At 33.8% G+C, this 27,003-nt stretch overlaps 1 protein-coding gene across 1 annotated transcript in view; it reads left to right on the forward strand.

Moving 5' to 3' along the window:
• The window catches only part of LRP1B (LDL receptor related protein 1B), a gene marked incomplete at its 3' end in the record, with an annotated part of 1,343,287 nt that overhangs the window by 570,713 nt on the left and 745,571 nt on the right, over nt 1-27,003 (forward strand). Inside the window, exon 7 of the mRNA XM_037064526.1 lies at nt 13,679-13,841. Within this exon, the coding sequence (XP_036920421.1) occupies nt 13,679-13,841 (163 nt within the window). The remainder of the gene's footprint in view (nt 1-13,678; nt 13,842-27,003) is intronic.

Genomic DNA, 27,003 nt, shown 5'->3' on the forward strand with positions numbered 1-27,003 from the left:
GCTAACTTTAGAATAAAACTTCGGGAGTAGAGAAATGTAAACTTGTCACTGCAGCACTAGACTATAACTGGACTTCTCCTGCAACACTCCTTAATTTAGAGTTTTCCTAATACCTTTCAGGATGCTTCAGTGTAACTCCTAGAAGAATCTCTACCCATGAAATACAAATTAATCATTTAACGATTGGTTTTGACTATTGGACATAACTCAAAAATTAAATAAATTAATTAATAAACAGTTCAAAGGCATTTACTAATGTTTATTGTGCATATGTCTCCAAAAAAACTCATGCCATTTCACTAGAATAAGTTTAGTACATAAAATGTCTGCCAATAGTCAGAGAAATATTGCTATGAGAAATATCAGAGATTTCACTGCCTATGTCTTCTTCCAGTATTTTTATGGTTTTGGATCTAATATTTAAGTGTTTAATCTATTTTTAACTTATTCTTGTATGTGGCATAAGAAGGTAGTCCAGTTTCATTTTTTTTGCACATTCCATCCAGTTTTCCTAATACAATTTTTGAATAAATGATCTTGAGTTCATTGAATGTACTTGGTTTCTTTGTTGAATATTAACTGACTATAAATGTATAGGTTTATTTCTGGGCTTCCTATTCTGTTCCATTGATTTATGTATCTGTTTTTAATGCCAGTATCATGGTGTTTTGATTACTATGTCCTCCAACCTTGTTCTTTTTTCTCAAGATCACTATTGCTATTTGAGGTCCTTTTAGGTTCCATATAAATTTTTGGAATATTTTTTCTAGTTCTGTGAATATGTGATTGTCATCTTGATAGAAATTGTGTTGACTCTGTAAATTGCTTTGGGTAGTACAGACATTTTAATTATGTTAATTGTTTCTATTCATAAACACAGTATATGTGAAGGGATCAAGCAAAAAAGCAAAAGAACTCATGGGCACGGACAACAGTATCATATTGCAGGGGGGAGGAGGAAGGTGGAGGTGAAAGAAATTATGGGGGGATAAATGGTAGTGGAAAAATACAATAAAAAATTAACAATACATTTTTTGTGATGGATTGTATTTTATCCCCAGTACAACATTTATCAGTACATTCGTCTGATCTTTGCTTTATTATTCCTCTTTATTCACTCAGGCTCACTGTTGTTATTCCTCTCCTACATTGTTGTATAGCACTGTATTTCCTAGCACTATTGTTACTTACCCTGTGTACTCATTCCTGCAATTGTTATCTGCCTACTTGTGCTTTTATAAAATTATTCACCCACATTAAATAATATAGATCTTTCTTATATAAATCTTTCCTGGGTAGAGAATTTGAGTTTACTTGTAAAATCAAAGAAACTAATGCAGCTGACTAAAGAGCAAAGGAACTGGGACTTCAGATGACTCTGATTTAGAGTTGAGAGCAGAGATTTTAGTAAGGAGATTCTTGAGAAAGGTTCTTTGTGAATAGAACACCAGTATTGATAAGAAACTATGTACTTAGCACTTATCATGGAGTAAATACAATTCTAAATTTTGGGAATGTAGCAGTAAATTAGATGTACAAAATTCCTGCTCATATGGAGTTTATATTTTAGTATAGGGAGACTGGGAACTAGTAAATATGTAGTAAATTTCAATCAGTTATAAATAATACAAAAATGGAATTAATACATTGATATTGATTATTGGGCATAAGTTGCTTTGTGGGTTTCTTGTTTGTTAGTTTGGTGGGGTTTTTAAAAATATTGACTTTAAAGCCTTTTCTGAGAAACTGACATTTGAATGAATACCTGACTGAAGTAAAAGTACAAGCTATGCATGTTTAAATACTGTTTTGTCTTGAAGATCAAGTAAAAATGTTCTAAAGTGTGAGTTTTCTTTGTAGGTTGATGAGAAAAATAAGGAGCTTCCTGTGACTAGGGTAGAATGAGCAAGGAAAGTAAGAGGTACAAAGGTGGTTTGGAACTCTTGTGAGCCATGTTAAAGACTGAATTTTATGCTAAGTGTGGTGGGAAATCATTGGGGATTTTAAGAAGAGGAGTGAGTGATACTTTGGAAAATTAGAATATAGACAGGATTTTACAGGAAAACCTGTTGTTTATTAAAACTCTGTGGAAGAAACAATAACACCAATGGAAGCTGGAAGCCTACTACACCTTTTCTGGTTCATGTACATGCCAAAACCTTAAAAAGAGGAATTCTTCTTAAAGTTTTGACTTAAAATGGAGCTAAAGTTCAGCAAACTTAGATATTTATAGAAATACTGAAGATGTACCCTGAAAGCATTCATTCAGGAGAGTAAGTACCTAGAGTCTATCAGTTAAGCCCTTCTTCACTAGTAATCAGCTGTAACATTACAATGATCCCTGTAGGTGCTCTATGAAGATTTCCATGGGTTTAGAAGGGGAGTAGACAGACCAGGTAAGAAGCTATTGCAGCCATCAGGGGAGAGAAGGTATTGTCCTGGCCAAGGAGAGTAATAGCAGAGATGGAAAGAGCTATATATTTTCTGGTGAAGGTTATAAGATTTTCTGGTAGACTTAATATGGGGTGAAGTGGGGAGAAATATGAAAGGAGTGGAGAATGAATCCATTTGAGTCATGAGTCAATTAAGAATGTAAAGTTTTGCCTAATAGAAAAAAAAGAGCCCTGGCTGGTGTAGCTCAGTTGATTGAGCGTGGGCCTACTAACCACATGATCACGGTTCGATTCCCAGTCAGGGCATGTGCCTGGGTTGCAGGCCAGTTTTCCTGCACAAGAGGCAACCATGCATTGATATTTCTCTTCCTCTCTCCTTCTCTTCCCCTCTAAAGATAAATAAATAAAATCTTCAGAAAAAAAAGACACTTTTTTGTAAACTGTATTTACTGTAGAGAGAAAATAACCCTGGCATCTTCTCTAAATGCATCCATTAGTGGAAATAATATTAGTTTGCTGCTTGAATTAGAGAAGGGATTAAGGAATATACGGGGACCATGGAGTGGAAGGAGGTTCAAAAGGGGTGGGATCTGGGGAGGGAGGTGGGAATGGCTGGTGGGGGGGCCAGAGTTGAGAGGGATAGCCACTGACAACTGCACTTAAACAACGATATTTTTTAAAAGCTCATTATTTCATGTCCCTCATAACAAAAGTATAGGAACATCTGATATCCATATGAATATCTGATATTGGCTCACTATCCTATGTCAGAAGCACCCTCCTTGTCTTTTTTCTTAAATACATACACATATTGTGAGTAGAATTTTGTGACTGTCTGAATAAAGAACTGACCTTGATACTCATTTTGACCATGTTTTATGTGCTTAAGAAATAGTACTGGTGTCTAGAAAGAGGCACTCTTTCATTAGTTAAAGGATAAGGGAGGGATCTGTACTGTGCCATTAGTTCAGTTCCTTAACAAGGATGTGCCTACCCGCAGTATACCTGAGCTGAACTACTATGATACCATTTTAATGATTATACCAAGGAGTCCTGAGCATTGAGTCCCATTTGTTTGGGTTTTGTCCTGCAAAGCTAAGGGTCACCAGTCTGATGCTGCCTGGTCAGGGCATGTGCCTAGGTTGTGGGTTTAGTCATCAGTCAGGGCATATGAGAGTCAACTAATTAATGTTTCTCTTTCACATTTATGTTTTTCTCCTTCTCTTCCTTCTTCTCTTTCACTCTCTCAAAAATAATAATAACTATTACTACTCTTATTATTATACCAAGCCAAATAGAGCCTTTGTTCGCTCTATCCAGTTGATTTAGGGAAGACATTTAGCTTTACAAAGTATAAAGCAGTAATGTTCCTTAATAAAAATGATGAAAGCATATGTAAAAAAACATTACATCATCTTATCATTCACTAAGTATTTTAAAATAGTCTAACAAAGAAATGTAGATAAAACCTACACGTTAAATTTCCACTTAAGAGACATATCTTTAGGAAAAGAAAATAGTTTCTTTATAATCTTAGCATTTTTTAATTTTATTTTTGCTTAATGTTCTCTATAACTCTCTTCAGTGAAGGCAGCATCTTATCTTGAGGGACAATATTTGAGTATAAATAAAAATGTTAGCTTAAAATGTTTATAACAGACAATACTATTTGTGTGGTTGGAAACTATATTTGGAATGTTTTTGACTTTCTGTGATGCCTTCAAAATTCCTATCATTCTTGGATCCTTCATTTAAGCTAGAACATAACTTAAGTGTATTCCTTCAAATATGATTATGTATTTACTGTTGACAAAGGAGCTATGGTGAATATATATCACACAGACTTGCTATTGTTCTGATACTATTTTAAGTCATCATATCTCTTCTAGAATTGCAGGATCTTCCTAACTGGTCACCTGCTTTCAGACTCATCCCTTTGTATTTACATGGCAGTCACAATGATCTTTTTGAAAAGATGAACAGATGTCTAACTTCTTGGTTTGGAACGGCTCCCAGGGACTTTCTGTTAAACACTGCAGACTGATCAAGAGTATTTTTCTATTGTTCTTGTTTGCATGTTTGTTTGCTTGTTTGCCTTAAGTCCACTGTAAATGCAGTAAAGAAATGTCTTTAATTGCATTAAGAACAAAAGAAAGAGAGGAAACAAAATGTGCACTAATTTTGGAGAATAAAAAAGTGGATGATTAAATGATAAATGAACTAATCTGAATATTTCTTTGCTTTGCTGAATGCAAATGGAATACTAAGATAAAGAATCTCACAAAGGCTAAAGACACATCTGAAGGTGGAGATGTAGGATAGGGCTAGTGATAAGAAGATTATTTTACAACCTGTTTTTAGAATATCTTAGCTACCAGATTTCATGCCCTGGCCCCACATCAGTGAACAACTTATTCTGTACTTTGGAAGAAAATGGGATGTTTGATTTTTGAAGCAGTCAAACATTAAGCATCTTGGTTGATTAAAAAAACAGCCAAAAGACTATAGCTGTGGAGCAAGCCAAGTACAGGTTGGAAAAAGCATGGCAGGAGATAGGAAGATGCCAAAAGAAAAATAATTAACAGGTTACTGTGAGTTTTGTTTCCATTTAGGGGTTTTAGAGAAATTTGCAATAATGAATCACATAACAAAGAGAAAAGGAGGAAAATAGAATCAAAAACATTGTTTAAGAAAGAAAGTATAATTATAATAAAATATTTTCTGTCAATTAAAAAATCATATAGTCATAATTAAAAAACATTGAATGTTAATTTAACTAACAATTAAGATTGTGGAAAGGTGAGGGGAGAGAGAGTATGAATGTACAATTTCTGTGCTGAGAAAGTCTAGCCATTGTTTATATGATGAGAATGGTTTGGGCAACACCAGTGTAACACTCCAGCCAAGGAGAGTGGACTGGAATACCCATATGTGAACCATGATGACTTCACCACACTAGTCAGTGGGGGCATTAAATGCCTTTGAGTGATCATGTGTGCTGTGTGGCTGACCCATTCAAAATGACTGAGCAAATAGAGCAACTAAGGTGCATCCAATTTCATGTTAAATTTGAACATTCCTCTGCAGAAACTATTGGGATGATTCAGATGGCCACAACTATTGACAACTGGTGATTGGTATCTTCAGCACAACATGCCTGCTCATGCATCATGTCTTATACAGAGTTTTTTGGCAAAACATCCAATCACTCAGGTGACTGAGACCTCCTACAGCCCAGAGATGGTGCCCTGGGCTTCTCCCAAAAACTAAAATTACCTTTGAAAGGGAAGAGATTTCAGACCACCAATGAGATTCAGGAAAGTACACAACAGGGCAGTAATAGCAACTGTGTGAGGTTCCAAGGTGTCTACTTTGAGAAGATCTAAGGGGTCATTGTCCTATGTACAATGTTTCCTGCATCTTCTTCAATAAATATCTCTATTTTCTATATTACATGGCTGGATACCTTCTGGACAGAGCTCATATATATGTGTATCTACAGGGATACTAAGAATTAAATCATAATCTTGTATATTACAAAGTTCCATAGCATTTCAGGGGAGAAGGGGAAGGGTTTGCAGGAACAAGTATAAAGGACACGTGGACAAAAAGAAGGGGGGAGTGGAAATGGGAGGGAGGTGGGGAGGACTGGGGGTGTGGGCTGGGTTGGGAGTAAAAGACAGGAAACAACTTGAACAACATTTAAAATTTAAAAAAATAAAAATTACAACAACAAAAAAGAAAGTTCAATATAGTTCAATATATAAACCTTAAAACTTTAAAATTGTAATAGAAACATGTTATATAGAATTATGGAAGTAAAAACAATTGCAGTAGCTAAAAACAATGGAGAGGAAAGAGAGGTGGATAGTTTGTTTTCAATGTAAGCCTCCAGTTAAGATATGTCTAAATATGATCTCCAAGTTAAGAGAAGCCAAGAAAGTCTACATTTAAAAGCCACAAAGTTTTGAAGAAATTCAAACTAATTTTAAAAAAGGTATGTGCACCTGTGTTCATTGCACATTATTTACAGTAGCCAGAATATGGAAACAACCTAAATTTCTGCCAATAGGCAAATGGATAAAGATGATGTGGTTCATGTATACCATGGAATATCACTTAACCATACAAAAAAACAAAAATAAGATCTGCCCTAGTCAGGTGGATCAGTTAGTTGAGAATTGTCCCATACATTAAAAGGTTATGTGTTCAATTCCTTGTCAGGGCACATGCCTAGGCTGCAGTTTCAATCCCTGGCTGGATTCATATGGGAGGCAACTGATCAATGTTTCTCTCTCATACCAATCTCTCTCTCTTCTATCCCTTCCTTTCTCTCTAAAAAATTTATAAACATATCCTCAGGTAAATATTATATAGGTTATATAACTATATAACTATCTATATATCTATATGTAATATACAAATATGTATAAGATTATATTATATATATAAATTTATAACATATCCTCAGGTGAAGATATATATATATATATATATATATATATATATATATATATATATATATATATATATATATATATATATATATATGAAAAGTTACTACTTGCACCAACATAGATTATGGATGGAGTTAGAGGTTATTATACAAAGTGAAGTAAATCAGGAAGAGAAAGACAAATGACATATGATGTTGCTTACATGTGAAATTTTTAAAAACTGACTGATTTAAAGAAGGTGAAAAGATTGGCCAAAGAATATATATGAAGGACTTATAGACATGAGCATGAGGGTGTGGGCTGAGTGGAGGGAAGTGAAGAGGGTACAAAGGTGACAACTGTAATAACATAAACAATAAAACACAATAGAAGCAGACTCACAGATAACAAAAAACAAATTAATGGTCATGAGATAGCGGGGGAGTTGTAGGATGGGTGAAAAGATGAAAGGGATTAAGAAATAAAAATTGCAAATTATAAAAACAGTCATAGACATGTAAAGTACAGCATATGGAGTTCGGTCAGTAATGCTGTAAAGCTATGTATGGTGTTGACGTGATCACTCTGTAAAGTGTGTAAATGTTTAATCAATACAATATATATCTGAAACTAATGTAATAATGTATTTCAACTGTCATTAAAAAATAAGAAATAAGAAATAATATTCAACCTGTAAAAAAACAGCAAAAACCTACAGGGATTTGACTACTATATTAGTTATCTATTTTTGTATAAAAATTACCCCCCAAATTGACTGGCTTAAATAGCAAACATATATTCTCTTATACATTCTGTGGGTCAAGAATTCAGAAGTTGCTTAGCAAGGTGGTTGTCATAGGATTTTTAATGAAATTGTAATCAAGATGTTAGCCAGGACTGCAGGCACCTGGCATCAGCTTCTCTAGAGCTGGAAAACTGGCTTCCAAGCTCATTCTTGCAACTGTTGGTGGTAGACTTCTCTCTGTTTCTTGCTGCAGGAGCCTCTCTCTGTACAGAGTTGTTTGAGTATCTTCTGAGCATAATAGCAGGCTTCCACTACACTGAGTGATCCAAAGAGAGAGGGAGAGAGCAAAATGGAAGATAAAATGCATTTGACGACTTATCCTTGGAAATCACACAAATTGTTTCTACCACATTCTATTTAATACACGACAATCACAAAGAACAGCCCACATTCAAGGGGAGAAGAAGCTCTGCCTCTTGAAAGGAGGAGTACCAAAATATTTGAGGAATATTTCAAAATTATCACAGCTACTAAGTGTCTGTCTTATTGTGAATTAACTTATTTTTTATCTAGAACCATGTTATTCTCTAGTACATAAATATCATAAGCAGTTATAATGTCACAAACTAAAGGGCAGTCATTTAGTTGTCTATGAGAGGCAGCTAATGTTTATAGAGTACCCACTGCATATCATTGTACTGGGTTCTTAAAGTTTGTTGTCTGATATAAGCATCTTAACACTTTGTAAACTGAATGTTATATTTATTCTATGAATAATGGCTTTTATGGCTATTAGTAACTTTTGCAAGAACATCCTTTTAAATAGAGCTTATTCTGAACTAAATGATGTATAGTGCTTGTTCTGCTTTGATGTGATCACACTAATGGCATTTGATACAGGTTGACTGCAGATGGGTTTTGTTTGATACCAAAAAATGTTTTATAATTTAAAAAAATTAGTTTACCATATGTAAGCAATAGAAGACTTCGAAGGAAATCTAGAAGTCCATGTCTTGGTAGTCTTTAAAACAAAGAAGCATTTCAATATAAAACCCATCAGCTGAGTTTGAGCCTGCCTCATTAGAAGTGCATGTATTCTTTCAGGTCATCATCTAGGTTTGTCATAGCCCCTATGCACAAGTTTTAACCTATTTACATTATTTTACAATCATTGCATTCATTTATATGTGTTATATCTGGTTGGGTGGAGATTATACAGCAAATAATTAAAGAAGAGGTCAAGTACTAAAATTAATTAATGTATAATTTGCAAAAGGTTAAAAACATCACATAAAAATATGTAGTGGACATTTTTTAACAAGTCATTTAGCTCATTAGTGAGAGAATCTGCAGGATGGTAAAGTTGATTCAAAGGATTGCAAAAGAGACAGGCATTTACAATAAATAAAAGAAAAATATGCTAATCTGAGATTGCAAAGTTAGACTTAACACCAGTTAATGTCATACTGGACAATAAACTAGGATTATTTTACTACCTGATTGAAATTGTTTTAGTCTGTATTGGACAAATGTTATTTGAAATTTATCAATATACAAATTGGTATCTAAATTCACAGAGACTGAGACCTAATGAAAACTATTAAATTGTAAGTTAAACAAAAGTATATCCCTCAGAAGAATTAATTAATCCTAGAAGGGGCTGGTTAGACAATGGTCCAGTATAACATTAAAAGGACATGTGACATTTCTTTTATATTTTTAAAATATTTTTTCTTAGCAAGATTTTGACATTTGTCTTCAATAATTTATGGCATGGACCACTTTAAAAAAACTTGAGGAGGTATATTATGGAAAATTTTGCTAGATCTGCCATAGCAAAATATCACAGACTGAGTGCTCACACAACAGATATCCATTTTCTCACAGTTCTGAAGACTGGAACCCAAGTCAAGTTACCAGAAGGACTAGGCTTCTCTGAGGCTTCTTTCCCTATTTTGCTTCTCTCTGTGGTTTGCAGATGGCCTCTCCCCTGGGTCCAGGAATCCCTGGTCTCTCTCTGTATGTCATAATCTTCTCTTTTTATAAGGACACCAGTCAGATTGAATTAGGGCCTACCCTAATGGCCTTATTTTAACTTAACTATCTTTTAAAATACCTTTTTTTTTAATGCAGCCACATTCTGAGATACCAAGGGTTAGGACTTCAACGTATAAATTCTGGAGAAAACAATTGAGTCCATAGCACTATATATACAGATATTTTAGTAGATTAAAAAATGTTTAAGTTCTACATTCCCCAATTCTGGTATTAGTTATTTGCTTTAAGATATGATGAAAGAATTGATGTAACATTTTATTTAATTTATTCAATTATAAATTATTATAAATATTTGTCTTCTTTTATTTTTTCTTGTTTTTAATTTTTCCATAAATTTATAAATTAATTTCTACTTAAATTTTTAAACCTAAAAAATATTGTGTTTTAGAAAGTGTTAATAGTTACTTACATGTATTAATACTTTCCCAGTTTCAAAATGCTCTCAATAGTTTTATTATTTAATATTTTACCAATATTAATATTTAGATTATTTTGTAGATATGAGCAAAAAAGTAGCCTTTGCTTTCAGCAATTAAGAGATTCTGAGTGACCATTAAGAGACATTTCAAGAGAGCAGTAAGGGTGAAATCTGAGTGACTTTTGGTTGAAAAAAGTGAATAAAAGGTAACTAAAGAATGTAATAACAAGAACATATTTAAACTAGTAACAGTGATGTGATAAAGGTCTTTCTTTACTGGTGACAATGAGTTATTCTGTTATGTTGAAAGGAATTCAAATGACACATACATGGAGAAGTTTAAACACTTCTTAATTTTTATTGATATTGAGGAAAATAATACACCCTCAGGGATGGAATGTAGAGGGCTGTCTTTACTATAGAAGCAACTACACCGAAACTTCTATTAATCCTCCACATAATTTCATGGTTCTCAGTAATGATCAAGAAGCCATTCAAAGCATCCAACTTCCTGATTCTTCCTGAGCTTGAGCTGTGTCTTCCCCTTGACCAATTCCTTTATGGAACCTCTTGAGGTTTGGGTTCTCTTTTCAATCCATTATCTTTCTAGTTTTTCCCAGGTTAGGCTCTGCTTCTGTATGGCTTTCACTGCACATGTCCAATGTAAAAACACCTCCCACATGCCATCTTGACTTCTATTGCTCATGTTCAGAAGTTCCTTTATGCCATCTGTTTTCCAAGCAATGCAGGATTTTTTCCTCCTACTCCCTTCTGTAATATGGTATCAGGCTGGCAGCACCCCTGGGGAGATTTTCTGTCTGCTCTGGAGATTAAATGTTCTCGGCAGCATTTCCCTGGGGTGTGTGAATGAGTTTGTAAATGCAATGGATTCCCAGTAAGCTTAATATGCTGTCCTAATATCTGATTCAGCTTCCTAGTTTATTAAGTTGAATATCTCACTCCCTTTGCACCCTCCCTTATTAATAGCTATTTAACTACCTATACTAACATTACTCCAAAAATAATTAGTGATATATGTTTAATGTAATGTCATAAAACTATTACAGTTATCTTTAGCAATTTCCAATGAACTTTGTTATATATCAGAAAATGAAAATGAAACACTAAATCTGTTGCCTAGAAAAATTCACCTATCTCCTAAAATGTTGAAATCTTGTTAGTTAAATCTGTTTGTCTGTCTATCTATCTATCTATCTATCTATCTATCTATCTATCATCATCATCTATCTATCTAATTTCTCAGCTTGCTTACTTGAACTCTTAGTCTAATTGCCTTACTTCTCCAATCTTAATAGAAATTTCTCTGAAATCAGACAAAAATGTCAAATATACAAAACAAAAAAAAAACAACTTCTACATTACTAAGCATTTAGCTAATTATCAAGTAATTTAATGAGACCTCCTCCTTCAAACTTGGATGATTGTTAACAATACCTATTGTTTCCGAAGTAGAGACTCTTTCTCCAATTATACCGAGTTGAAAGAAGGTGTGAATTTGTTAAAAAGATCTTTTCTTTGAAATTACAATTGAATAGACTAAACCAGTTACATGACTAGCATGAAAGATGGGTCACTGGATATACTCTAGCAGGGTATCTGAATTCAAGGTTTTACAATGACATTTGACACAATGGGTTCTGTGTTCTACCTGATATAGGTAGAGAATGAGAAGCAAAAGAGTGAAAACCAAAACAAAGCATACATTTACAGATTTCTGGAAACAGAAATAGTTCAGATTTTTAAGAATTTTGACCGCTGAAGTAGCTGGAAAATGTTGCATGTGGTATGTGGAACATTTAAATTCTTATGCTTCCATAAGAACTGTGTAATTTTGGAATGAAACTATAATCAATAACCTGATGATGTGTACCCAGTGAAGGTGATATCCACCTTCTGCTTGCGCACGTAAGGCCTAATAGATATTTTCATAAAGTTGCCGCTTTCTTTATTTTACTTTGACAATATACCATTACGAATGATGGCATATGCATCTATATGAATATTTCTCTTGAGAGAGTATCGTTCACTGAAGCAGCATGTTACTGAATAATTCTTTTGAATTGTCGAATTGGAAGATTGTTTTAGTTCAGATTGCAAAAGGAAAATCTTTTTGCCCTGACTTGTGTGGCTCAGTTGCTTATAGTGTCATCCCATGGACCAAAAGGTTGCAGGTTCAATTCCTGGTCAGGGCAAATACCCTGGTGTCAGGTTTGATCCCCTATCAGGGTGTGTATGTATGAGAAGGCAACCAGTTGATGTTTCTCTGTCTGTCTGTTTGTCTGTCTCTCTCTCTCTCACCCTCCCTCCTTTTCTCTCTCTCTCTTCCTCTCTCACTAAAAACGATGAAAAAATACCCATACCTTCTGGTGAAGATTAAAAAAAAGAGAGAAACTTTTTTTAGTAAATGAATCATAGATCCATAGTGAGTTCATACAAGGAGATATCAAAGTACAACTCTCATACATAAAAATACAACTGCCATAAAATTTATAATGAATAAAACCCAGAAATTTATTTATTTACAGCATTATTGAGGTAACCAGCTTAATATTGCTGCTTGAGGCACATTAGTGGAATTAGATATTTTTAGGTATTTTAAAGAAAAAAAGAATGTTTAAATAAGATTTGTAGGTTAGATAAAAATTTTAATAGTTTGCATAATAAAACTATAACCTTTGAGATTATCTTTTCTACCAGAAAAATAACTAATTAGCATGAACTTTCACAATCTGTTAAAAAAGGAAATATTCAAGTCAAACATATATATTCTTCTAGAGTTGTACTCCACAGCAGCCAGTAGCTACCAACATTTTTTTAAAATTTTAAATTCAAATTAGTTTAAATGAAATACAATAAAGATTCAGTTTCCCAGTTATACTAGGCACATTTTAAGTGCTTACCAGACACATCTGGCTATTGGCTACTGTCTTGAATAGTATAAATATAGAATATTTCTGTCCTTGTAGAAAGTACTACTGAACATCACTCTTTCAGAGAATTAATTAATCTCTGAGCAGGTCTATTTTACAATGCCTACCTATGTCATTGAAAGAACATTAGACCCCTCCTTTTGCTTTATTTTCAAGTTTTGGATGCATTTTATAAACAAAGGATCTTACAGATCTCCTTTTCCATCTTCTCCACCTTTTCTTTTTTAACAGAAGAAAATGTGAAAACAAGGATTTATTTTAAGCTCACAATACATTTTTACTCTTCTTACTACTGAAGAAGTTACCTGTGCCATTGATCCAGCTATGACAGTTGAATTGAATGAACTATTTTGGGCAAATGCATCAACTAGTGGAAATATTTTATTGTAATTACCTATATTTTTGGATTTATAAACTCTTTCTCCATTTGTGTTTACATCATCCTCAGTCCTTAGAAGGCAAGAAGAATGCTACCAAGAAGCAGTCATTTTTTGTATAATATTTAAGTCACTTATTTGGCATAGCAAGAAATTGTGTTCACAGTCTTTTATCATAAAACTATCTATAGTTCTAAAATGGTCTCTGTCATGATTTGGGCAGACTTATGTACTCTTTGGCTTATGATACTAGATTTGCACCTGTAATTCAATGCTTTTGTGTTTGTGTATGTTTTTCAGATGTGCAACACATGGCAATTGACTGGCTTACCAGAAATCTCTACTTTGTGGACCATGTCAGTGACCGGATCTTTGTTTGTAATTACAACGGATCTGTATGCGTCACCCTGATTGACCTGGAGCTTCATAATCCCAAGGCAATAGCGGTGGATCCAATAGCAGGGTAAGACATTCTTGTTTTTAGTGTTAGATATGAAATTTTCAGTAAGTCTGGCAACGTTTTTGGAATATAAGACTCCAGGCTCAATTTTTAAATGGGGATTTTAACAACGGCATTAAAGGAAGAAAAAAGTGTGTAATGTATCAGGCAGATGCTGAGAAACACTAATCCCTTAACACATCAATATTGCAAGCCTATCCTAACACCCAAACAGCCTGCCAGCTCCCAGGGATTGCTTTGGAGTCACCAGAGAAGAGCCTCAACATAGTATTTGGTTAAAAAGAGGAGACTTTAAGTCTACTTAGCAATAGAACTTAAAGTTAGGAAACTTCAAAAAGCTTCTTGAGAGACGTAGTGTTAAGAGAACTAACATCTAACACAATATTTAGTATTTATAAAAGGGGTATGGTACATGCTCAAGAGTATTACTATAGCATGGAGGTCACCTAGTTAGTTGATAGTAAATATTTTTTCTCTAACTACTGATATGTAAATACTGTATTCTTATAGAGTTACTGAATTCTTCATCAAAATTGATCTTCACTCTTTTTGACTTTCAAATTTCATAAGCCACTATATTGCTTAAAAAGAGATCTTATCTGAGTCTCCTTTTAGCTAAAGTCTCCTTAATATTTTCTAGTATTTCACAATGTATCAAAATTAGTCACAAATGTTTAAATTTCCATCAACTTATTTCATCTAATTAGGAAATCAATATACAAGTTTTGCTTTAATTTGACAGACACTATTATTAGAGGAAGAGAGACAAAAATATAGAGTCGTATCAATTCAATTCTGTCGTCAGTCTGTCTTGGTCAAGGATACTGTCAAATTAATGACACACTCTACAACTTTAATGGAAGGATATGCTGGTTTTTCAGATGTAAGTTGTAAGAAAGACTTGAGAACTGAAATCTTACCCTTGTTATTGCTGTAATCATCCCCAGGCAGTTCAGGCAGAAATGTTTGATGGAACATATCCTAAACTGCCATAAGCCTCAGTTCAATAAATGGGAAAATATTTACTGAAGAAACAGCTGTTATCCATATGTGGACTTTTGTCACTCTTTACTTAAAGTCTGATGGAATATTAAGATGCATCATCACAACGGTTCTGATTTTGACAAGAACAGCTTGCACGTAAGAACTTCTCTAGGAGGGCTGTGTAATATAATTCATGAATGTAGCTCTATTTGTATTTGCAGCAGATGGTTTCTTAACTAAGTCTGACTGTATCGATGCTTCAAAAGCCATTAGTAAAAGAAGTTGTATTTAAACTGATTTGTTTGGTTGTTGAATATGGGTAGTAAGAAAGAATTGGAAATTTACAAATGTGCTAACAGCATTCTTTTAGCATTTTGTTTAGAAATATATTTGCTTGCATGCTTTTTTCTGCATGCACTAACTAAATTTCAAATTAGCCTTTACACAGTCTTGTCTGTCAGAAATGTTAAAAGGTGAAGCTACTGTATTTTTCCTTTCATTCTGCCTCTGTTATCCTACCCTATTCTTAAAATTATGATCCAGAGAATCTTTTCAAATAAAACTGCCAATCTGCGCAGATTGGCATTCACATATATATGAATGCCCTCTCTCCTTCTGTATAGCAATATATTTTATAGTCTCAACCTTACTGTTTCTCCCTATTATTACATGAAAGAACCATATTTTATCATTTTTGTCAAAGATATGAGGAAAAAAACCACATTGTTTGCATTTGTTCTATTCTGGATTCCTTTTGACCTAGTAACTGTTTAAATACAATTTTGTCATGTACCACTTATCATAATAAGTTCTTTAAAATTTTTTGTTTGAGTTTTCTCTGTATCTTTCACACAATTTTTCAATGAGTTATAGAAATCAGAGAAGGAAAATCTGAGCTCTTTTGTAAATATTAGTCTGTCTGCAATAGAGCACTTTCAAATATATTCTACTTTTCTTTTAATGATCAGAAATTTGGCTAGGATTAATGTGATACTACCTAGGAAGAGAACAACAGTTTATTTTTTTCTTTAACTTCTAATGTGGGACCTGCTCGAGAATAATTTGAATAGTTGAGGTGAGGATAATGCTGCCTGACCCACTAAAGGAGAAATGCACCACCTACCTTTTCTTCTAATTGTATGGGGTGCTATATCTTTGCCTTTTTTGGTTATAACTACAGTTGAAAAATATCAGAATGTATTAAAAGTTGGCCTGTCTCTTAGAGCTTAAGAGCTTGACCTTAATAACTATGGCAATAGAAGAAGATTTACTTTACCTCTGCAAAGACTGCTTTGAAAAGATACCTCTTACTTGGCTATACTCTTCACTTCATTTCCTCAACCTCCTATTCCATTTTTATCTAAGGTCTATTATAGTATTATTACTATTATCTCTATGATATTTTTAATAGTTATTCATTGGTTGAATATAGATTACTAATTTTCTCGACTCTCAACACAATTTTCCGTTTGCAGGACAGCGCCCAATCCACTGAGCCACACCCGCCAAGGCTTCTCAACACAGCCTGATCTAGGCTTCAATCCAAATCTGGCAGGAAGAGATTTTTAATAAACTCTTGCTTTTTAAGATGTTTACATTGACTTATTAATTTACTCTGTTTTCCTGGAGATGCTTCTTCAGATTTTTCCTTTTATTTTCAAATTTTAGCAATATTTTTGCCAATTGTTCCTGGAAGAAATTTCTTTAAAATATTATATAGTCATTAGACTTGAAAGATGGTATAGAGATCATGGTCCAATGAACATCAAAAATACTATTTCTGGCTGGTTTAATTATTAAGAGCTTGATGGTAGAGTCACTATCCATGAGATCAAATTCTAGCTCCACCAGCTACTTGCTGTGTAATGTTGGATGCCTATTTTACTTGTTTTCTCATCTTAAAAATAGTGAATAATGTTGATTCTGCCCTAACACTTTCTGAGTTGTAGACTATGAGTTCTCTTTAACATGTTGCCTCAAAAATAACTACTAATGTGTCCAACATTTTTGATATCATTATGTATACTACGAGACTTCCTAAAACTATTTATTCTACATAGACTAAATCTAATCTATAAGAAAATACTGAGAAAGAGGCGGAGACATGAGAAAAAATGGTATAGCCTGGGAATAAATCTGAGGTATATATAGGAGGTTGTAGGAGAAGAGTACAGAATAACTCTGGACAAGAAAAGTAGCAGAGAAAACATTATCTCAATAATTGATTTTATGCAAGATGTATTTGGATAACTTCAAGGGCTTTCAAATGATAAAGGTAAAGGATAAAATTCCTTCATAGTTCCTTTGTCATTCATCTGTGTTTTTAATATAATATTGTTTCACTAATAAACCATATAGTATTCAGGTCTAATAAAGGTGATAACTGAATACAGGAGTGGAGCTAGTTTACAATTTTGTTTCTGAGTTGTGGCCTTAAACTTCCTATTAAAATCATCATACTAAAACTTGAAGCAAAAATTCATTTCACCAAGAATGTCAAATTATTGCAATATTGAAAAAAGGGAATAAATTAATCCTAACCATTATGATTATTAGAAAAACAGAGTAGAATTAAAGAGATACTTTAATGATAGTACTGAATTTGGAATTGAAAATTTGGGATTGAAATATTTTGAGGACTTGGGCTACCATGTATAAAACCCCAAATCAACAGTTATAAGACATGGCAACATTGAGAGAAAGGAGAAATCTCCCATGCCATGTGAACTAGCAGAAATGGAGTATTTGACAAATATAATGTATATCCTCTTTCTTCAAAGGACGAGTTTTTGACTTGAAGAGAGTGAAAGGTAGAGTGACTGTAGGATGTATTTGTGAATCTGTGACCCCACGCCAATACCGAGGAAAAGGGCATTGCCTTTGTTCTCTGTCAGAGCAGGCCTTCTACCAGGAGGCACAGGCGTGAGGCTCAAGCCTCAGAAGTTGAACTCACACAGGAGAGATTGATGGTATTTAATAGTTAATAAATCCTTTCCTATCACCCTCCTAGATCCTCGCTGTAGGTGAAACCAACCATAGCTGAAGAATTAAAGATAGAGTCAAAGTTAACAGATGTCAGGGTTCAGGACAGACTAATAAAATCCTAATATAAGATGCTGTGTGAATATGGGAAACTAGAATATGAAGGTTTGCTTGTGTCTGTGTAACCAGGAGATCCTTTGGATAAATATCAGGTTTCTTGCTCTGTTAGATAGCTCCTAGAGCTAGCCTAGATCTCAAGGGAGAGATTGCACTTACTATTCATTTGCAATAGGACATAAGTAGAATTGGTACAGTCCATTGGCTATTAAACCCCTCATACTACACTGTGTGCAAATGAAAAATACAGGTTGCACCCCTGATTTGGACACTGGCCCACTATGTCTGTGTCATTATGGATGAAGTGAGACATTCACACAGACTACCGAGTCCTGTAGAGGAAAAGGGCGGGCATGACTTTTCTCTCAAGGGGAGCAAAAGCCATTGCCCTTGCCATGACAGGCCTATATTGGGTTTCTCTGCACATTATATGATGGTCCTCATTTACTATGCACAGGTTGCTTAAGATGGTTACCTTTTACAGAAAAAAGAGGAGCCAATTCCATTAATCACATCACAGAAGAGGGATATTTGCAAATGAAAAGGCAAAAGTGGTTGAACCAGTTGCACTGGTCCTTGGAAGGTTTAGCATGGATTTTAGGAAGTTACTTTGCAGTAAATATTTGCTGCAACACAACACACACAAAATATTTTGATAGCTTGATGATAAATAGGTAGATAGATAGATAGATAGATAGATGATACTTTCCTAGACATGTGACAGGTTTCTACAATTAGATACATCTCCCCACTGTTCAGGAGAGATATATTTCTTAAAGTAATGTAAACATCGTCACCCACCAAATCTTCTTGAATATTCCCGTTTATTAGAAGAAAACACAGAGAAAAATAGAGATATTCCACTAGCTCCAATAATCATTCTCCTGGTTTTATGTATTGATCTGCTTTAATTTCCCTTTTGGACATCTAAAATTAAAGTTTCTTAAAAACAAGCTGATGAACAAAATGAACTGCTAAAAGTATACTTTGGGTTATTAATGTATCTTTTAAAGAATCTTGGTCCCCCACATAGGAGTGGTACTTAGATGGAGTGACCTCTGAATTCAACTATGTGGAGAAAAGTGTTAAGGAGTTATTTTTCTACTTCTTACACAAATGGGCCCTTAATACACTACATTGAAAACATCCCAAATCTAATTAATTTGTATGAATTATTCCAGAAAAATTTACCAATGTATTTTCTTATCCTTGGCAATAAATTCAAATGGTTATCATTACATAACATTAACCATATTTCTATGGTTTTATCTATCTATAATCTATCTAAATATCGCTGTGCTTATTTCCTCTTTTACAGCACTACTACCTTCTCTTTGTAAGTCTAACATTGCTGGATAGCATTTAGGTTCACACAGAAGTACCTATGCAATAGGCATCTGCCTATGTTAGATCAATTTACTGAATGCCTCTGGAGCATCACCACTTGCTACTTTTCAATCTAAAGTTACTTTTAGGGGTGGACAAAGTGAATAGGCAAGACAACATGCAAATATTTGTTTCATGGTCTGCACTACTGTGCCTGAACTTAGTGGTTTACTCAAGGGTATAAATCTATATTAACTATCATATATGACTCAAATTCTTCTCCTTAATTACTTTCATCTAGGTCAAACTTTTTCTAAATTCCTCTCTAGGTCTTTTCATATGTTCATGAATGGCATTATCTTTAATTACTGTCTCCTTCAGTTACAAATAACTTTGTATTATATTTCTATTAGCATGGGAATGTGTAAGAGCAACTTGGAAGTTTATGTTCAGTTCAGCCTTCACTAGAAACTTAGCCCAAATTGGTTCAACTTCTACTTTGCTCTTGACGCATATCATTCTTAAAGTCAAAATAATGCAAAACATTCTTTTCTTTGGAAAATGTTCTCTTTCCTTTTTACTCTATAGTTTCTTAATGTTTGCTAAGTTTATCTCTAAACTACTCAGTTCAAAATTCTATTTGTAGAATTATACACAATGTCTTCCCAACCTTCCAACCACTTCTGAATCCTCACTCCTTAATCTTTTCCATTCAGATAAGGTAATAGAAAATCAATTGTGTGTAGCTTAAATTATAAAATAATTTCTATTTCACTCAAAAAATCTGGCTTTAGGATAGTCACTATGTTAATTACTTTAGTGGCTCAACAATATCGTTAAGAACATGGATTCCTTATTCTTCTTTGTGCTGCGATATAAACTCTAGTGTGTCCTTTTCAGGCTGATTCCTCTGTGGTCATAAGATGGATACTGAAGTTCTAGGAATCTTGTGTAGAAATATGGTGTTTGTTTTTTAAAAATGCTGTTTCCCCATTAGGTGTAGAAAGGCTTACAAAACAGACATGTCCTCATGTCTTCTTGGTCAGAATTGGGTCGTATGCCCACCTAAATTTTTAATGTCACCATATGAAACACAGAGGAACATGGTTGTGAGATTAGGTCCGAGCTTGCCTGGAAGAAAGAAAAATGTACTCTGAGCCACCTACCATCATCTACTAAAACTATTGTCATATGAGAATATGACAATATTCTCATGTGCAGCCCTTTGTCTTTTATATTTCTTTCCAGAAACTTCAGGGTCTCTTTTCACTTTTCTAACACTGGAATACGAAACAATATTTTGTTTCAATTCTTCATTCTCTCCCCAAAAAGAGTGACTTCATTTGCTTTGAAAATATAAGGTCAAAATCGTTAAAACTCATTCTGAAGAATATTTTCCCTTATGTCTTTTCAAAGCAAATAAATGACAGTTTGCATCTTTGCTTGCTTTTCTGTAACATTTTCTATAATACTGAAAAGTATCTAGGATGGGGCACTCTAGATAACCAGCTGGTATGTATTCTCTTTAACCTTTAAAAGCATAGTTAAAAAAAAAAAACATAGTTTAGAAACTGACAGGATCATTTACTCTATCAGAATCCTTGACACTTTGGAAAGCTGTATGAATATTTCTAAGCCACTAGGGTAATAATAGGCAATTTATTATTTCACTTTTAAAATTATTCTCAAGTGACATGAAAGCTTTCTTACTCTTTGTCAGAGAATAGTTTATATACTGGAAGAATCAGTGTCATTATTAGTAAAAATAATTTATTATTTCAGTTAGTTAAAATTATTATTATTACTTTAATCCTTACCTGAGGACATGTTTTTATTGACTTTTAGAAAGAGAAGAAAGGAGGGAGGGAGGGATAGATGGAGGGAGGGAAGGGAGGAAAAAAGGAGAAAGAGAGAGAGAGGAGAGAGAAAATATCCATTGGTGGCCTTCAGGGCTCAACCCCAACCTGGGATCAAACCTGCAACCTGGACATGTACCTGACCAGGAATCAAACTGGCAACCTTTTAGTGCATGGAATGACCAATTGAGCCATGTAGTCAGGACTACTTATTTTAAATATTTCTTTCCATAGATTTTAATGAAAATGGGGAGTTGATATGATCCAGTGTTATTATTTTTGAAAATATAAGGACAGTTTTCCTGTGTCACACAGGTGTGACCAGGGCATCAAGATAATGCTATAGTCTATTCTTTCATGGAATTTGGCATATAACAAAGTTATGCATCAAATATCAATTATGATCAGTAGATATGGTTATTACAGTTTACAAAAATTATACACAACAACAAAAAACTAAGCAGTAATTAATTTGAAATTTCTGAGTTAAATAATTGATCAGGCAATAAATGTTGTTTTCAAAAACTGAAGGAAACTTCCTTAATTTTTAAACACCACAAAGAAAAAGAAAAAATTTGAAAGCAATAAATTAAATACTTGACACTATTCCCCTGGTTTAATATCTCTCTTTCATGCATAACCTAAATAGAAAAACAGGAAGTAATAAAACAAAAATTATCTTAATTCTGGTTTCTATTGTATTCCACTTTACTACTGATCCTCACAAGATATTGTGAGGATCACAATTGTATACTCAACCAAAGTTGATATTTTCCTTTCAGACATATTTTAAGTGACTTGAGAGAAATTTGCCTAGCTTTAAAGTCAGAAGTGGATATTTTCCAAATCAAGTAGTTTCTACTCAATTTTTTAATCTTTCAAAGGGAAAGACAAATATTGAAGGTTTTAATCTCCTTTCAGTTTTAGTGAGATAGGTACTCATAAAAATTGTGCTTAGAAGGTAGGTATCACACATTGTGATTTCAAGCTATATATAAAGCTATACTAATTAAAAGAGTATGGTGCTGTGTAAAAACAGACACATACACCAATGGAACAAATTTGAGAGCTCAGAAATAAAGCCAACAAATATTTGACAAGTGAGCCACGAATACTCAATGTAGAAAAGACAGTCCCTTCAATGAATTGTCCTGGGATAATTGAACAGTCACATGTAAAAAAAACAAAATTTGTACCTTATGCCGCTCACAAAAATTAACTCAAGGTAGATTATAGTCCTAAATGTAAGACATAAGAATAAAGCTCCTTGGCATGGGTCTTGGTCATAAATTACTGGATATGGTACCCAAAGCATTCATACATACATGCATACATATATATGCATACATAAATAAGAAAGAATACATTAAATTAAAAAGTTTCTCACAGCAAAAGAAAGCATCAGCACAGGGAAAAGGACAACCAATGGAATGGGGGAAATAAATTTGCAAGCCATATACCTGATAAGGGGTTAATATACAAACTATATAATGAACTCATATAATATAAAACTCAATAACAAAAAATTCTAAATAACTCTATTTTAAAAATAAGGAGGAACCTGAATAGACATTTCTCCAAATAGGATATGTGAAAGGCCAATAGGTACATGAAAATATACGTAACATCATTGATCATTAGGGAAATACAAATAAAAACTACAATGAGATATCACCTTATGTTTATTAGAATGGCCATTATCAAAAAGACTAGAGATAACAAATGCCTACATAAATGTGGGGAAAAGGAAATAGTTGTGTATTGTTGGTGAGATTGCAAACCAGTGCAGCTACTGTGAAAAATTGTATGGAAGTTTCTCTAAAACTTAAAAATAAAACCACCATATAATGCAATGATTCCACTTGGGAATGTATTCAAAGAAATGAAGACAGTAACTCAAAAGTGACCTGCATTCCCATGTTCATAGCAGCACTTTTTTTGTAATAACCAGGATGTGAAAACAACCTAAGTATCCATCGATGGATGAAAGGATAAAAAAGTTGTGGCATATTTATACACAATGGAATATTATTTAGTTTTAAAAATAAACAAACATGGAAATCTTACCATATATGACAACAGAGATGGACCCTGAAGATATCTGGCTAAGTGAAATATCCAGAGAAACATGAAAAGATGCTCAATATCACTAGCTATCAGAGAGATGCAAATTAAAACTACAATGAGATACCACTTTACACTGGTGAGAATGGCTATCATAAACAAAGCAATAAACAACAAATGTTGGAGAGGGTGTGGGGAAAAGGGGACTCTGGTCCACTGTTGGTGGGATTGCAGACTGGTACAACCATTATGGAAAACAGTATGGAATTTTCTCAGAAAACTAAAATTGGACTTGCCTTTTGACCCAGCAATTCCACTGCTGGGATTGTATCCTAAGAACCCTAAAACACCAATCCCAAAGAACCTATGCACCCCAATGTTCATAGCAGCACAATTTACAATAGCCAAGAGTTGGAAGCAACCTAGGTGCCCGTCAGTAAATGAATGGATCAAAAAACTATGGTACATATACACAATGGAATTTTATGCTGCAGAAAGAAAGAAGGAGCTCCTACCTTTTGCAACAACATGGATGGAACTGGAAAGCATTATGCTGAGTGAAATAAGCCAGGTGTTGAAGGACAAATACCATATGATCTCACCTCTAACAGGAAGCTAAACAACAAAACAAACAGGCAAGCAAAATATCACCAAAGACACTGAAATAGAGAACAGGCTGACAGTGACCAGAGGGGAGAGGGGAGGGAATTTCAGGGGAAATAAGGGAGGGATTTAGAGGAACCTATATAAAGGATACATGGACAACAACTGAGAAGTGTGGAAATGGGAGGGAGGGGGGAGGATGAGGGGTGGGATGGGATGGGAGTAATAGACAGAAAACTGTACTTGAAAAATAATTAAATAAAACAAATTAAAAAAAAGACATTTGGCTAAGTGAAATAAGTCGGAAGAGAAAGGAAAATGGTGTATGATCTCACTTATCTGTGGACTTTTAAAAAATAAATAGAAAAAGAGGTTAGCGTTAGAGGGTGAGAAGAGGTGAAATGGGAGGAAGACAGTCAAAAGTTATTAACTTGTAATTATAAGTAAAAAATGGGCACAAGGTATGAACTTCAAATTACTAGGGCTGCAATGCAAACATGACGACAGTGGCTAACACGGCTGTGCGTTGTGTAGGAGAGTTGTAAAGAGAGTTATCCCAAGGGTTCACATCACAAAGGGATTTTTTTGTTTTTTCTTTCTTTTCTTTTTCTTGAATGAGAAGATGGATTATAGCTGAACTTATTATGCTAATAATCTCATGATGTATTTAAATTAAACTATAATGTATGCCGAGAACTTATAGGGATGCATGTCAATTATTTCTCAATGAAACTAAAAAAATGGAATAAAAAATGTGCCCAGGTAAACATTTAAGTGCATATAAAATATGCCTTAATAAAAAATAATTTAGTCATTTTAATAAAAACAAAAGAAACAATATTTATTATTCTCTTCATAATGATTGAACATAGTTATGATAACATAATCAGTGACCAAACTACTTAGTAAATCTCTCTACTGATATCCTTAATCTGGTTTTGTATGCATAAAATGAAAGAAAAAAGCCACATAAAAAGTAAAATATTCCTGCTTTCTGGAATCTTTTAGTCTAGGTCCAAAAATGGAATTTAGAATTGGGAAATTAATTAATTTGAAGGTATACTCAAGTAGTCAATTTATTTAATAAATTCAGGCATTTATCTAGTGTTTGAAACTCTACAATGACCCAAAAGCCTCCTAATTGATAATATGCTCTGATTCACTTTTTTAAGTAAGCAAAAATATCTTGTGTTATTTTTATTTTATTTATTGTACTATAAAAATAACTTGGTATAGTTATTTCAATTGTATACATACAATTTACTTACATATCCATGAAAATTATTACTATTATTCAATAGAATAATCTCCTTACAATTATATGCATTAGAATAATGGTAGTTGCTTTTATAAACTCTAACATTATTTCATAATATAAATAAAATCATATTTTACATTCATCTGAATACAATGAGTGCATTACAGGTTGGTGAACAGCTTCCTCCATGTGGTAATTTTGGGATCTAGGTTACTTCTATTTTGCAGCTCTAGAATTTCATAAGGCCTTGGGATATTCTGTTCTCAACTAGCAGAAAAGGAAACAGCTGGATGCAGAGGGATCAGGGAACCTTAGCACCTAGCTAAGCAGTTGATTGCATATGACAACACAATATTATGAAAGTGAGCGCATGTGTTTGTAATAAATACTTTGCTATTTTCGCCACAGTTGTCTTCTGTCTACCAAATACTCTTATATACCCCTCTTACTATACATAGAATACATTACATTTCCCTCAAAGCAGAAGGTGATGAGCAGTTTTCTCTACTGTGTCCTTTTTGGGGTTCTTGTTACATAGCCATTTATGAAACAAAAAACATGTGCATACCCACTGTTCCTTTCACACCCTATATAAATTGATGACCAGGACTGAAATAACACAAACTGCAATTTGGGGAAACAGAGGATAGAAACATGCAGGAGTCAAAGTACAGAGCAGTAACCAAATCCTGCCAGGCCAGTAAAGTGAAGACCTTCTGCCCTGGTGGTTTGGAAGTCTCTTGTGTAGATTCTTCTTTTTACTGTAGTTTTTCCCCTTGTCCATTGTTCCTCTTTACCTATGCTTCCACTGGGAGATTCTTTCTAGTCTGTTTTATTCAATACTGTAGTTGAAGTAGAAAATGGGGAATATCTTCCCCATGGGGAATACATGTATTTCAGACTATTTCTTGTTCCTTTAAGTTATTTTAAGGCTTAAAGAGACAAAGGATTTGTAAGCTAAGCTCATGACTTTTGCTATTATATTGTCAAAAATTAGTAGAATTTTAATTTCTTTTTCACCCATCATGTCTATGTTATAATAACTACACTCAAAGTTGTATTTTAGAAATAACTATCAAGCCAAATTTATTTCTTTCCACCTCATTATTTTGTTTTTCTCATTTATGCTGTTGGTATACAATGAGGTCTGAAAACAATGCTTTAGTTGAAAGCAAACACCTTTTGTCTAAAGGCTGTTAGCCTTTCAGTATTTTTTATCCTAACTATTTAAGACCTAGAAGCAACTGACCTTCCAAATCTAGGAGGCCCCAGTTTGGATTTATTCTATTCCCTTTCTTTCCTTTTTCTTATAGTTATTAATCTTTTTTGGAGGAAGAAATTTATGAACCAATTCTAACTTGCATTAATTTCTCTGTAACATCTTGCCAAAGTAAGCATGTAGTAACTAATGCAACTTCTTTTTTTAAATTATTTTTTTATTTAATTATTGTTCAAGTACAGTTTTCTGTCTTTTACTCCCATCCCAACTTCCCACCCCCCAGTGCTCTCCACTTCCCTCCCATTTCCACCCCCTTAGTTTTTATCCATGTGTCATTTATACTTGTTCCTGTGAATTCTTCCCCTTTTCCCCTGAAATTCCCTCCCCTCTCCCCTCTGGTCCCTGTCAGCCTGTTCTGTATTTCAGTGTCTTTGGTTATATTTTGCTTGCTTGTTGGTTTTGTTGTTTAGCTTCCTGTTAAAGGTGATATCATATGGTATTTGTCCTTCAACACCTGGCTTATTTCACTCAGCATAATGCTTTCCAGTTCCATCCATGTTGTTGCAAAGGGTAGGAGCTCCTTCTTCTTTTCTGCAGCATAGAATTCCATTGTGTAAATGTACCATTCATTTACTGATGGGCAACTTTTAATATACTTTTAAATTTCTTTCCTTAAATCCAAAGGCTGAATAAGTACTTGTTTTTCTCTTAACGTATTTTCCAAGATACTGCAAATGACAATTTTTATAGAATATT

The sequence above is a fragment of the Sturnira hondurensis genome, unplaced genomic scaffold, assembly GCF_014824575.4.
Source record: "Sturnira hondurensis isolate 20B ecotype Veracruz unplaced genomic scaffold, ASM1482457v3 Scaffold0015475, whole genome shotgun sequence".
NCBI classification, from domain to species: Eukaryota; Metazoa; Chordata; class Mammalia; order Chiroptera; family Phyllostomidae; genus Sturnira; species Sturnira hondurensis.